We start from the raw sequence: 15,684 nt of genomic DNA, 5'->3' as shown, positions 1-15,684 counted from the left end.
TCATAATATTCAAGCACAAGTTCATCAAGATAAAAAGAAAGTTTGATAGCAGTGTAAGATTCACCAAAGAGTAATGGTCAAATTTATTTGATTCAAATTCATCAAGATATGAAGAATAAGTTTAATGACGTTGGTGAAGATCGTCAAGAGAGATAGTCAAATTAGTTTGATAAAGTAGAAGTTTAAATGATTTACATATATATATATATTTGCTTATTTTAGTACATTTAAATAGCTATTTCTCCAAATAGAAGATGTGTATCCTCCAAGGAGAAGATGCTATTACAAAATTTTACACTTGCCTTATTAAAAGAAACAAAAAATAGTCTTCAACTGGTAGAGGGATGTGAGATCCCGCGGTTCTTTCACATAATATACGTAGCATGACATCAGTGTATGAGGTGTATATAACTTTTTGTAGCACATCGGGAGAATAAGGTTGCAAATGGGTGGTACGATCAAAGAATTAGACTAAAGTTATGGGTCAAGGATGCCCTTAAACAAGTTCATGTTAAAGAATGCCTCTTGTAACACCCCACCCGTTCGGAAGGATTACATTAACCAGTATCTTCGAGGTAAGACTAAGAGCGTCGTATATGCTAAGAATGATGTTTTATAAGGTAATATAGTCGTGCAATAATTGTAAGTTAAGTTTTGAAGTCAAGCAAGTTGTGAAATAAAAGTCGGCAAATTTAGAGTATGTTTCTTTGATAAACTTTTTGAAATTTGGGTTTAATGTCTCAGAGCTTTTCTCCCAATCAATAAAGCTTTAAAAATACCCCTATATACCAAACCGTTCATTCATAAGAATTCAGAATTGAGAGATGTTCACATTTTTGTGAGACTGCATAAGCAGGCACGTGAAGGTGGCCCCATAGCCCTTTATATTGGTTTAGCTTTATAAGAGTTGTTTTTCCTTCGTTTTATCTAATTATTTTAGCAAAAATAAAATAAAACAATCCTAAATCCTCTCTAAGGTTTCCCCAACCACCCAAGTCAAGATCTATAAGATTTCAACATGATTTCACCCTCGGACTGTTCGTAAAGATTGTGTTACTTATTTCCTCCCCGTTGATTGTAATTTGAAGGATTCTTCATGATGAAGGCATCTCATTTTTAGGTGGTGTTGATGTTGTTTGGAGGTAATAATTCTCACCCTTCATTTTATTGAGTGAATCCAAGCTATAACTAAGCTATATAAGCAACAACACACAAATATACGATTGAAAAATCGTATTTGGATAGTTATGTAATGTTGGGCTGTTTTAAAGTATTTTTTGATGTTGTTATTGCTGGAATTTTTGGAAATGATTTGTATGTGTGTGGTTGTTGTTGATATGAATCTAGAAGATAAGAAGAAGTATAGATGGGTATTGAATTATAAGATAAATTAGTGTAACGTTAGTTCTATTATTGTATAGCAATTTTCAAATGGTTTCTTCTTGGTTTAAGGTCTCGTGTTTGAGGAGAGTGTTTGTTATTTGAGGATACATTAAAATACTATAAACTTCATCAAGTTTAAGTTAAGATTCTTCCCTCTTAACCCCTTATTGCTTATGAGGAGAAAGACGTGATTCCGAACGTAATTATTGGACGAACTCATATAATGGTGATCAGAACCCGTGATTCAAGTTATTATGATTATGTTGAACAATTATAGGACTATATTATATATATTTCCGGCTTTAATGGTTTGAATACTCATGGTTGGAATTTGGTTGTGGATATTTTGGGGTTGGAAATGAAGGGTGTGGTGGTGATATGCCGAGTTTTTATTATTGTGCAGGTATACTCTATTTGATTGTGGTGTGCTATTTCGTAGGCCTTCACTTGTTAATAGCTGCTGAAAAAAATGTTTGTTATGTCATTAATTTGTGGATGTAGTTTGGAGAAGAAAATGTAATGAAACATATAGGTCCGACGAGCTGATCACTCTCCTAGTAATCTCTAAATTGCTACTTTGATCCTGACGTGTTAATATTTTGTCTGTAATGGTTGTGTCACATGATTTTGCGTACATAACATACTATAAAGTAGGGATACAGTCCATACTAATACCGCAAGACCCCAAATCAAGGTATGTTAAGGCGCTAAGTATTGTACTTCCTTTGAGCATGAGTTTTAGAAACCTAAAAAATCAAAATATGTTTTACTATTCTATTGCTTAAGATTTTCTGTGAAAGGCATTGAGATTGCAATTGAAGTATTTTTGTGACTCCATTATGTTGACATTCCACTCATTCAGTTATATAGGGTACTCGATGTTTATATGTCATTTTGTCGATTCCTTTAACTATAGGTCTATGTGTATATATGCTTATTCTACTTTAGATGTTGTAACTTAAAAAGATTATGGAGGAATATTAAGAATTTACAATCAGTCCTCCTTTATCGCTAATTTATTTTTTTGAAAAACATTAAAATAATACTCCCTCCATCTCAATTTATGTGACACTTTTCACATTTCGAGATTCAAACAAGTCTATCTTTGACCATAACTTTTTCATACATATTTTAAATATTTTGAATTGTCAATTATTGTGACTTATAATCCTTTTTACGTAGTTTATAAATATATAAATTTCATTTCAAAAAGTTTGAAGATTCCATGCGTAAATTGCCAGTCAAACTTAAACTGTTTGACTCTCGAACAATGAAAAGTGCCACATAAATTGGGACAGAGGGAGTACATCGATTTCCAAAACTCTAAATGTAATTCGTATGTTTAAACTACAAAATGACATATTTTTTTTAAACTTTCTTTTACAAACTACTAAGGAAACAAGCGAAGCACCTTAATCTCTTTAAGAACATCCTCAGGTTAAAGTTACATTTCTAAATTTGAGTGAAGTGTTCTAGTTTAATCTACAAGTATATGAGGTTCTACGAGACATTTACACGTGATACGAAAGTGATTATGAAATTATGAGAACAAGAGTACGAACATACCAAGATTGACAACATAATTATGGTGACATAAATGCATTACGAATCCATGACATGACATGCTATGCATACTACTCCCAAGCTATAATAGGGGGTTTGGGGCCTATTGCCTATATTTATACATATGAGACACATTTGACCACAAGTTGGTGAATATGATACCGGTTAGCTACCGGAAGGCACCACCAATGCTAGCACTTGGTTGGGTATGGCATGCATTTGCATTTATATATATGTATTCACGACATACGATTCCATGAGTATACCATGCATATTTAATTTATATAAAGTCGGATGCCAGCCATAGAGGCTATCAGAGTTTCTGTTTCAGGTGGTATCGTTATTACCCATTTTACAACAACTACTTATGATTCTACTTTCTACTTTACTTACCGGTACATTTTTATTCGTACTGACGTCCCATTGCCTAGAGACGCTACTTTTTTATTTTGTGCGTGCAGGTTCAAATAGAGATTCTGATTAACCCCTCTGCTAGAATTCGGGGTATAGTTGTGAGTTGGTAAGCTCCACTCTTTTCTGGAGCTTTCATGGGATGCTTAACTTTGTTGTACAAATTGGATATAGTCGAAGCCTCCCAACCAATGTTTATACACTCTTAGAGGCTATTGTGGAGATGATTTTCTAGGTTTCTTTTTGCAGCTTTCAGTCTCCAGACGTATATATATCAACACGAGCAATGAACACACACAATTTATATTTTTTCTTACTAACTACACAAGTTCATTCACTTGATAATGATCAAGGATATTAGTGGTTATATTAATCAGTATATTGTTTCAGTATATCTCAATAATATAGTGATATTGATCATTACTGAGTAAAAAAGCTTAAAAGTATTGGACAAGAATTCTGAGAAAGAAAAAGTGTTAAATTTGCTGATTCTAAAAATAAATGAAATGGTTTCGATTATTTTTTTTTAATTTAGGAATTGTGATACGTCAAATACTCCAAAGTAGTTATACATGTGATTTTCTTTTTAATTTATATCCTTAGTTACATTCCTTATTTAGATACATTTTCATTATATGTATTTCGTTAATATGTATCTAAATATGTCGGGTGATGTAAATTATGATAGGATTCATAATATAGCAAATTCACGAAAAAAGAAGATAATTAACTATTCCATGTATTCCAAATAAATTGAATTTGTGAGACAATATACACATATCAAATTAGTTTAAGTTAGTCCATATTTTTACTTTTTATTGACTCCTTTCAAAAGAGGTAAGATCCAGTGAATCGGAAACAATTAATTAAGAATTCAAGAAAAACGTTTAGTTACATAATTTTTACTATTTTCCTTTATGAAATCACAAATATAAATTTTTAAGTAATGTAATTAATCTCCTAGAAAATATAACTCAATTAATGAAGCGATCAATAAGGAAAAAAATTCAAACATTCATATTGAATTTTGAACAATTCAGTTATTCTGAAAATTATAAAAACCTAATTTTTTTACCTAATATGAAATAGAAAAAGTACTAAATTAGTAAAATTTATATTGTTTGCCCTAATTTAAATAATAACAATAATATAAATAAATAGAAAGATGAGAATTGACCACCCCATTCATTCATCTTTTTTAACCTAAAACCTTCAAAGAAAAAAGTCCCCTCATGCTGTCTCATCCCCCACCCAATGCTCCTTTCAATCCCTTTCCCTCAAAGCAAATGACTAGTAAGATATAAAATAAAACCAATTAGAGTTGTGGTGAAGTGGTAAAGTATCCCTTCATTCTTAATCAAGAGCTCTTAGATTTGAGTTTCCTTAGATATAAGTTGCCATTATTAGGAAGCGTTTACCCCTAATGTGGGACTCTTCGACGTAAATTCGAATTTAGTCGGGTTTCACTGTAAATACTGATCACTGAGAGGGAAATAAAAAATAAAATAAAAAAAAGCATATTTATCTACCTAAACAAGGAAGAAGAAAAAAAAAAAGAAGAGAAGACAAAGGAATCAATAGTCGGTACCATTGTCTACGCCGACCAATCATCACAAGCCTCATATCATATTCATATACATATATACACACAAAAACCGCACTACTAATTCTCTTTGCTTTCTTTCTTCTTCCGTTAATTTTTATACATCGGAAGATGTTTCATGCTTGATTTCTACTTCGCCGATCGTTTTTAGTGTATTTTTTCTTTTTAAGTTTTAGGTTTAAATTTCAGAGAATGGGTGTACTGGTTGCGGAGTCTGGGGAAAATCAGAATCAGACTGCTGTAGTTGTTGATAAGAAGAAAAACCGTCGATCTAGACGATCTAAGCAAAATTCTCCTCCAACAGGTATGTTTTTAGTATGTTCTATGTGATTGTATTGGTATTTGCAGATTTCGCCGTTGGAAATCAAATGTTATGTGTTAAAAATGGTGAAGGCAAATTGTATGTTGTTTTTTATTTTATTAGTTGAACTTCTTGCTAAGTGATTCTAACTTTTTCTATGTATAATTAATGTAACACTTTTAAGCATACATGAATTAATCATATTAGTCTTCTATTTATGTGGTTGTAACCAAATCAATTGCTGATGGAAAGCAGATATGTATCTAGGATTTGAAGTTTATGGGTTCCTATATAATGGCGGAGCCACCTTGTTCAAAGGGGTGTTAACCTCTTCTGTAGAAATTTTATACTATCATAGGTAAAAGATTGTATATTTAGGTGCACCCATGTAGTTCCTGTCAGTATATAGATAGGATTGGGTGTTGTTTGGAGATTGCGTATGTAGATGAACCCATGTAGTTCCTTGTGGTATATAGATAGGATTGGGCGTCTTTTGGAGAATATCATTTTTATGGGTTTCTCCTCTTTTTGGTACACCACTTGTAAATGGCCAAGTTGGCCTTTTTATTATCAGTGAAACCTTTTACTTGGTAAAAAAAGAAGGTTGTGTATATATATATATGTTAAATCTTCTTCATTTTCTCTTTAGTGAAAATTCTGGTTCCATCACTATTCCTATACTAATACTGACATCAAGTTATTATATATATAATAATAACCTGACTAAGAAACGAGTAACGGTATTCAAAGTATATATTTAAGAAATAACGAACCACTTAAACAAAATATATGAATATATAACCGTTTCATTGCACTTGTACTCAACGACATGACATGTTTTGAAAATGATCAATGATTGCATTTTAAAGTGAACTTTCAAATATTTCATTTTTAAACAACTAAACAATCATTCAGAAATTCATCACTACAACTATTTTGCAACTCATTTATAATATGATTATCAAAGAAAAAGCTATTTCAATGGATGCAATAACATGACAATTTTAGATCCTTAAAGCCCTTCTTACTTTGTCTGAGAGTTGATTTTTATAATCAGAATTTGGGCAAAAGTGATACTTTTAGCAAGGGTTTTACTCCTCTCAATTCATATTTAAGTGATTTTTAGGGGTTTCACCCATTAAAAATATCACTTAAGAATATTAGTTAAGTGAATTATTCTAAAAGACCCTATAATATATACATGCAAAAATGTAAAGAAATTTTAAGAACTTCTTAGGAATTTGTTCAACACTTAATAAACAAGGGTAACTTTGAAAAATAATAATACGTATTTTGGAATAAATTGAAGAGGTTAAAAATCACTTAAAAGGGAACAGGGGATAATTTAACTAGTTCTTCTTTAGTTTGACTTTTCATTTGTTGTGTTCCGTTGAACAAAAAAAGAGAAGCAGAAGAATTAGTACTCATTGCCTCGTCGGCATGATGTTTTTTAAATAGCAACTGTAGTAAATGTTAAAAAAATGCAGTGTATGGAAGCTAAAGTGCAATGAATGGAAGTAACAGTTGAAGTATGCAACAAATGGAAGTAAAATTTAGTGTATGCCACGAATGAAGTAAAAGTTCTCTACCTTATTTAAAAAAAACAAATGAAAGTAAAAGTTAAAATATGCATAACGGGGATCGATCCCTCGCCGTTTGCAAGAGCAAAGCTGTAGTCGGTTCCTCGCTTACCACGGAACCAATAGACTATTTTAGTATTTTAGAGTTTTGGGTTCCCAGCTAAATATACTTTTAAGTATATATTATTTTCTTAATAAATACCTACCCTTTGTTATAGATCCGCCCCAAAGAGAAGGTAATGTGTAGAGCCATTAATGTGTGCTTGCTTGTGGATTTGTTAAGAAAATAACCGAGCTTCACTCATATTTATCAAAATAAAAAGAATTAGGGATAATTTCAGAGACAATAGTGAAGGGTTGGCTTTGTAACACTAATCTCCCCTTTAATTTGAGATATTGCACCCATCTCACTTATTTTCATTTTCTTGTAACAAAATATTTTTAAATGATAATTTCTTTGTTATATTCCACAAATACACTCTTTGGTTGAACAAGAGGAATATTAGTTATTAGGTTGAAGAATGCTCTTCAATCATGTAGAATTCTGATATGGAAAAAAGGATATGAATTGGTATATTTAGTAAAATACACTCCGCTGCATAATTGTGGAGTTCAAGGTCTTCTTAAACCTGAAAAGAACAACTTTCAGAACACTGTCACGCTTTGTGACTCTTTCTTCACAATCTCCAGATTGTCTCTTCCATTAATTTTATCTTGTTATTTCCACAAAAGCTTTTGATCTTTTATTGAAAGACATGTCAATCTAAAGCGTTAGGATCACATGAAATATCAAAACGAGAAACCAAAGATAAAAAAAATCATTTCTATTTGGAAGTTCATATCAAGTTGATCCTAAAATGTCCAGTTCATGACAAGGCACCGAACCTATCAAAGCATTGTAAACCAGGAAGATGATACTTACTATTAACTATAGGAGCAAATAATTGATGGGAAAAATGTATTACAAACTTAGAGGAGGAATTAATGGCGTCTTGAATAGGTTTTGAGAGAGGAGACAAGAAGGGAAGTCTTTGAGAGGATTTAATGTCATAGAAAGGTAGATTTGGAAGGCATAGAAAATTTACCATATTAACATGTTTAATTACAAAAAATACCAAAATAAGGGAGGTGAGTGTAATAGCTCAAATCACAAGGGAGGTTAGTTTAATCAAGGCAAAACTGGAGGGAGGTCTGTGATTAGACTGGCTACTCTCCTCGGACCGCATTAATTTGGTGGAAACTAGAGCTTGATGTTAGAGTTGAAATACATTTATCTTCTTTTGTGTTCTTTTATGCTAATTGTGTTTCCACTTTATGTTTCTTGCAAGTTATTGTACTTCCTCTTTGATTTCTTTTATAATGGATTTAACTAGTTAAACCAATATGTAATTTATAATTAGGCCTTTAGTGTTGTGAGTCTTTTTCTTGAGTGGGGAAAACAGTTGAGCTTTTCTTGCATGACAGTATGGATCGTGGTTTGATAGAGTCTGTCGTTTGTACGTTTCCTCTCACTTATTTGAGCTTGTACTTGCAACAGCAAGTAGTTCGCTGACTGGCTGTCTTGGGGAATCAAATTTTAAGGGAGGTGTTCCCATCTTGAATCATGAAGGATCTAAAGAGTTTTCATTGCCTAGAGCATCAGACATTGCCTTTACTTCCTTGCCCACAATGCGTTTAAATGAACAGGCAGCAGAGACTGAAAGTCTCCCTGTGCAGCTAACGTTTTCACCGGGTGTTGGTGGACAAGTATATTCAGGTTCATGCCCAGACTATATTGCTTATGGTGACCAGTCAATTACTTCTTACCCACAGAGGAAATATTTTTCTTCACATTGGCCAGCAGAAGCCGTTCATAAAGCACTGGAGGTCAGCCTCATAACGTGCCTTGAAACTTGTATATTGATAGATAAGCTAATTAAACGAATGTGTGGTTGTTGAATGGAAGTTTGATGATATGCTTTTGTTGTCATGCACAGAGGGGTCATGTCTTTAAAGCATTATTTCGTGTCAATGCCCACAATAGACTTGAGGTAATCCATAGTAACAAATTCAATTATCTCTTTGCTGCTCCATTTTTAGTTGTGCGTTGATTTGATAATTCTTCTGATGCTTTCATGAGAAGCATATTTATATAACCCCTGCTTCTCAGGCCTATTGTAAAGTTGATAGTGTGCGAACAGATGTTCTTATTAGTGGAGTTGCAGCTCAAAACAGAGCCGTAAGTCTGGTGTATCTTTTGTCCTTGATTAGTCATTTATATGTGTCAGTTTATTTGTTGGTTGCTGAATGTGCCATCTGCAGGATTACATTTTCTTTTCTACAATTTCTTGCAGGTTGAAGGAGACATTGTTGCTGTTGAAGTTGATCCTCCTTCTCTTTGGACTAGAATGAAAGGATATACAGGTAGTGTTGAGAGTTCCGCATTGGTAGACGATGGTATGTTGGAGTCTGACAATTCAGACTTTGTCAGAGAGAGTTGCAAAGGGAAGAACAAGGTAGACACAGATTATGAGTTCAGTAGTTTTGGAAAGTGTTCTAGCCCCTTGGAAAGTGTGTTAGGTTATAGAAGTGGGCAGTCCTTTGGAGACATTTCACATCCTGAAGAAAAGGTACCTGCGGAGAATGATTATGTCAATAGACATAATATGACTGCTCCGAAACCTTCCATGGTTGGGTGCTATAGTGAAATAAATGATGCTATGCATGCAACAGAGAGATTGTCAGCTGTTGTGGATTCATTCCCATCTAAACGACCAACAGGCAGGGTTGTGGCTATCCTTGAGGGGTCACCTCGTCGGGACACTATTGTCGGTTTTCTCAATGTCAAGAAGTGGATGTGGAGTAGAGAAGGTAACAAAAAGGACTTGAAGAAGAATAAATATTTATCGACTGCCTTGAACTGTCAATATCTCTTGTTAACACCAAATGATCCTCGGCTTCCGAAAATGATGGTGCCGTTTAAGAGCCTGCCAGACCTCATTTTGAAAAGATTGGAAGCTGGTGATGTGGCAGTGGAGATGGACCTAGTAGCCGCACGGATTGCAGACTGGGCAGAAGAGAACTATATCCCAGAAGCTCATGTCACTGACATATTTGGACGAGGTGGAGAACTGGAGCCACAGCTTGCTGCAACCTTATACGAAAATGCAATTGATTCTTCAGAATTCTGTCAACAGACCCTATCATGTCTTCCAAGTATCCCATGGGAAATACCTAAAGAGGAGCTTCAGAGTAGAAGAGACATCAGAAATTTGTGTGTTTTTACAATTGACCCTGCTACTGCCACCGATCTTGATGATGCACTGTCTGTTGAAAGGTTGCCTGACGGTATTTTTAGAGTTGGGGTCCATATAGCTGATGTCTCATACTTTGTTCTACCAGACTCGGCTTTAGATGAAAATGCCCAAGCGAGGTCAACAAGTGTGTATTTGTTGCAAAGTAAATTGCCAATGTTGCCCCCATTGCTCTCTGAGAATCTGGGTTCGCTTAAACCTGGTGTGGACAGACTTGCTTTTTCTATTTTTTGGGACATCAATCAATCTGGGGAATTTATTCAGCGCTGGATTGGCCGCACTATAATTCAATCTTGTTGCAAGCTCTCGTATGATCATGCTCAGGATATTATTGATGGGTTGCTTGATAATCCAAGTTCTTATAAAGGAGAACATTCTTGGCCAGTGTTACATGGCCTTTTTAAATGGTCTGATGTTGTTACATCTGTCAAGAACCTTTATGAAATCTCTAAAATCTTGAAGAAAAAGAGGTTTGAAGATGGGGCTCTGTCACTCGAAAGTCCCAAAATAGTTTTCTTATTTGATGAAGAAGGGATACCTTATGATAGTGTGCTCAGTGGAAGGAAGGAGTCAAACATGCTTGTTGAGGAGTTTATGCTTTTGGCCAACAGGACAGCTGCTGAAGTTATAACTAGAGCTTATCCTTCCAGTGCACTATTGCGAAGGCACCCTGAACCCAACCTGCGTAAGCTCAGAGAGTTTGAGTCCTTCTGCTCTAAACATGGTCTGAGATTGGACACTACTTCTTCTGGCCAGATTCATAATTCGTTGGAGTGCATTAGACGAGAGCTTGCGGATGATTCTGTGTTAACAGATATTCTTATGTCTTACGCTGCAAGACCCATGCAATTGGCAACTTACTTCTGCAGTGGCGATGTAGAAGATGAAAATGATAGGGGTCATTATGCCCTTGCTATTCCTTTATACACACACTTTACTTCTCCGCTCCGGCGCTATCCGGATATTCTGGTGCATCGGATGCTTGCTGCAGCTGTAGAAGCTGAAGAGGTGTATCTGAAGCTCAAGTTGTTGCAAAATCCAGATCAGGGAGAAATGAGACGCCAAAGATGTTTGACCGATGTATACTTCAATAAAGATGCAATTGAATCACCTGAAGCTCAAGAAGCATTATCTGCAGCAGCATCAAAATATAAGGCTCCCTGTGCAGAAACTCTTGCTGATATTGCTTCCCATTGCAATGAAAGAAAGTTGGCTTGCAGGCACGTGAAAGATGCTATGGAGAAACTCTACATGTGGGTACTTCTAAAAAGAAAGGAGGTACGTAACGTATGTCTAAAGCATTCTACTCTTTTACAACAAATGAAGGTTGGAGGTAGCAATTGGTGTTGTGGGATGACCTCTAATTAGTGTGCCTGTTAAACATAAATGCTGGTTTAGTCTTGACAAGATAAATGGATATCTTGCACTAATATCAGATCTTTTGTGCTTCTTTCTTTTGGGGTGGGTGGGTGAGGGGGTGGGGTGAAAAAAAGTTAGATCTTCTGCCTTGAGTTTTCATGCTTGACCATCTGCGTTTCTCGATGATAATAAGCTATCAGTGAACCTGAGTTTTTTCACCCAAATTGCTTTATTTGGTACCTGAAATGCTATCAGGTCTTAGCTGAATGTTTGTAAGTCACAGATGTTGAGGCTGAACTTCAGCCATTGACAAAAGAGTGGGTAATGGCGTGAACTTGGCATTTTTTTTGTGAATCTAGCAAACACATAAGGCTTGTTATATTTTTGAGTGAAGAACATGAAATTCTTTGGAATTACAGCAACTGGTGTGTAAGAAAGACAGTTTAGGGGGCTGAATTTACAGCCTGAAAGCAACAGAACTCTAGAGGAACTTAAAAATTTGTCATGTCATTTAAGCTACTAAATTCATTAGCATGCTGTTTGACTGTTTGTACATCTCTGATCTTGAAGCTGATTTCAGCCATTGAAAAATGACCTGAACTTGGTAGTATTTTGAGAATTTAGCAAACACATAGGCTTGTCATATCTTTTGATAAGTAAGGTGGTTTTATATATGAAGCCAGCATCAAGATCGCTGGAGAAATGAACAGTTACAAGCAAAGTTAGCTCTTTCTGACTATGTAAACAATTAATGAAATTTGGCTACTTATGCTTTGAGTAAAAAACATGAAGAAATCTAGAAGTTCAGCGTAGTAGGTTGTAAGAAAGACAGTTCGGGGGCTGAATTTACAGCCCAAAGAGGAAGGGAATGCTGGAGATCCTTGTACTTCATTATGTGCTGCTAGTCTTTTTGTCTTGAAAGTTCCAATAGCTTTACATGGGAAAGATGTGGGAATCTTTCTTGTACTGTATAAAAAATTTTAGGATCAAAGTAGTCCTCTGATAACTTGTGTCTATCAAGTTTCGAAAATGAGAAGGGCTGAATGGCAGGATAATAACAGCATTTTGTACTCTTTAACAACTAAAAAAAAGGAAAGATGTTTTGTACTGTTAGTTGTGCTGCAAGCTATGTTGCTTAGATATGGATGTAGGCACCCAACACAGGTGCTGATCTAGAAGTCGGATTCGTCATCTTCTAAATCTTAGGATTCGGGGATATATATAGGAACTGTACGTATATATATTTGTACATGTTTCAACTATGCAATGAAGTTATTAAACTGATAGTTTAGCATCCAAGTTAGGTTAAACCAAATCAAGTACGGATCCCACGCCCACACCCACACCCACACCCACATCCACACCCAAATCGTATCAGATTGGGTGCGGCATGGATTTTGAAGGACCTAATCAACAGAAGTTGCAAGTTTATCTATAAAAAGGCGCAATAGCTACACATAGGGAAGATGAGAGGATTACAGAACTTGATTATTTATATAACCTTTTTCCTTGCTCTTTATTGGAATTTTCACGATGCATAGTCCTTTCACCTTTGGCCACTTATCTTGACTTCATCCTTGTACATTATCAATATTTCAAGGACACGTCCTTTGATTTTTTCAAGGACAAGAATAGTCCTTTGATTATTAGTGTGTTATCCTCCATGCAGATATTGTTCTCAGAAGCAAGAGTTATGGGTTTGGGACCGCGATTCATGTCATTATACATCCACAAGCTTGCTGTAAGTTTGTTACCCTGATTGATTGATCTATTTATTATTTACAATCCAGAAGTTCCCTTGAGGACCAGTTTTCTCTGTTGGATCCCAGCAAGTTGTTCATCCCTTCTGTCTTTGTCTTGTTTATACTTGGTATGTATATCTGACATGCCTTATTCTCTGAATGTCTTGTTTATATGGTTTTGTACACTTTCAGACTGAACAGCGCATATATTATGATGAAGTTGAGGGACTGACTGTGGAGTGGCTTGAGGCTACTTCAACATTGGTACTTAGTCCGTCTACAAATAAGCGCTTTAACAGGAGGGGTAGTCCAGGGAAGTGCAGATCACTTGAAGAAGTAGCACTCATTCTTAGCCCATGTGAACTGAACCAAGAACTGGATTTGTGTGGACCAAATAATCGGGAAGGGAGCGGTGTGTTACAAATTGGAAATGCTTCAAAATCTTGTCTTCCTGGTATACCAAAGATCGAACCTGCTGTTTTCCCTGTGACTCTGCGACTTCTTTCAACAATCACTGTTGCTCTTCACGCTATTGGAGGAGGGTATGGCCCCCTTGATATTGGGGCAAGGCTGTTTATTAGTTCATATTTCAAGTAACTGAGCCTTTGTGTGAATATTATTCTGGTTAAACTGAAGTTGGAAGTGTGATATCCTGGAAGTAAGTGCAACTCTGGTGTGTAGATACCAAGGTAGTTTATAGGTTTGAGTAGAATTCAGATCTTCCGATTAGATTGCCCGATGCGTACATAGCAAGGGCTCAATGCTGGACTGACATCTAATAGGATGTGTAGATAAATGGGGTCTTTTGTATAGTGGCTGTTTTTAACCAAAGCTACCTATAGGATATGGTCCTTATTTTTGTTGGCCGTCTCCTTCCTATATAAGTTTAAGCCGACTCTGTTGCATTGACATTCTGATGCCCAATTTCCGAGACAAATTTCTGTTTAATGTTTTTCTCCTTAAGTTTCTGCTGGACTAGGACCCATGGTTTTTGAAGTTGGGAGTCCTTGACAGTTCTACTTTTGTATGGTCATATTTTGGTCTGTAATTCGTGGCTACATAAGTATATTATACTTTTTCTTCTTATATATCCTTAAAGATTCCTGCATACGTAAAATGTCAATATTTTATGTTTCCTTTGTAATCTGAATGTGAGACTCTGAAATGGGAACGAATTCTCCATCCGCGAGCACACGGAGAATGCTTGATGCATTCTGATGATGGTTGGATGCCAAAAAAAGCTAGGTGTCCTCATTTGCCAGAGCCTTGTTTGGTTTTTTTATTTGCCATTATTTCTTCAATTAACAAATGGAAGAGAATAAATAAGATTCTTTAAGCTCTTGGAAGGATCAGATTATTCAGTCATCTACGACCGTTTATAAAAGTTTCTACTTGGGCAAAGTTCGTAAATGATCCTATGATGAATTGGTTTTAACGTCTCCTGTGAGTAAGGTCTAACAATAATGTCCTTCGCAAGGACGTTTTAACATTTTGGCCTTTTGCTTACTATATCTCTAAAAAGTACTCTTTAACTTCAATTTTTAAGTCTAATAGAAACTTCACATGGATCATCTTTTAGACCTTTAGGCCACGGAGGAACTTTCGGTCATTCAAATTGCTCTCATTTGTGCCCCGTAGGGATTGTTTTGAGTGTGGTGACACATGACATTTTGTGAGAGATCATTTCAAGCTCAAACGGGGTGGTTTGCATCACGGTTCTCAGGCTTTGACTTCTAAGGCCACACAAACACTGACCCTTAGGAGAGGTGCACAAAGTGACATAGGTGGTTTCTATTCCCGATGAGGTGGTGGTCGTGAAGGTTCATAGTCTAAGGGTGATTGTGCCCAGTGTTATGATTGCCTAGTGTTATGATTTTTGTTAGAGGCAGTAATGTTATTTTATCACATGTATTATTTCGATTTTTCATTCATCGACTGTAATATTATTTGACTTAGGACGTATCAATTCTTATGTGTCTGCATACTTTGCTTTGAGTCTGAATATGTTATGTGACTTGATTTGCTTGTGCATATTTCTACTCTTGTTAAGGATTTCATAGTAATAGATCGGGTATATTAATGGTGTATTTTCCGTGCAGAATGAATGCAATAACATCCTTCGTCTCTTCTGTGGTATATCTAATGAAATATATTTCAGATTTATGAAAATTAACTTGTTGTCCATATGCATCTTGATAGAGTCGTAAACACTGTTAATAATATTAGCCTCCGACTCCACAACTTAAAAAATAAATAAGGCATCATCTGCAAAAAAAGGTGAGTAATAGGTGGAGTCTGTGGAGTGACTTTCACTCCATGAAACGTGGTTTGGCGGGCATGAGCACTTAACAAAGATGAAAGACCCCCTGGTACTGTGATGAAAAGATATGGTGACAAAGGATCTTCGTCGTAGGCCTCGTGATGGAATGATATCACCAAAATTGTTATC

General features: G+C 35.5%; 1 protein-coding gene across 1 annotated transcript; it reads left to right on the top strand.

The window, feature by feature from the left end:
- The first annotated feature begins 5,042 nt into the window (after nt 1–5,042).
- On the top strand, nt 5,043–14,342 carry LOC125843606 (DIS3-like exonuclease 2). The gene is made up of 7 exons (XM_049522745.1): nt 5,043–5,264; nt 8,379–8,707; nt 8,818–8,871; nt 8,991–9,059; nt 9,175–11,412; nt 13,163–13,234; nt 13,428–14,342. The coding sequence occupies exons 1-7, from the start codon at nt 5,153–5,155 to the stop codon at nt 13,830–13,832; spliced, it is 3,279 nt and encodes a 1,092-aa protein (XP_049378702.1). The 5' UTR covers nt 5,043–5,152; the 3' UTR covers nt 13,833–14,342.
- The last annotated feature ends 1,342 nt before the right edge of the window (nt 14,343–15,684 follow it).

The sequence above is a fragment of the Solanum stenotomum genome, chromosome 11, assembly GCF_019186545.1.
Source record: "Solanum stenotomum isolate F172 chromosome 11, ASM1918654v1, whole genome shotgun sequence".
Taxonomy (NCBI): domain Eukaryota; kingdom Viridiplantae; phylum Streptophyta; class Magnoliopsida; order Solanales; family Solanaceae; genus Solanum; species Solanum stenotomum.
This window is presented reverse-complemented; position numbering and strand designations above follow the sequence as displayed.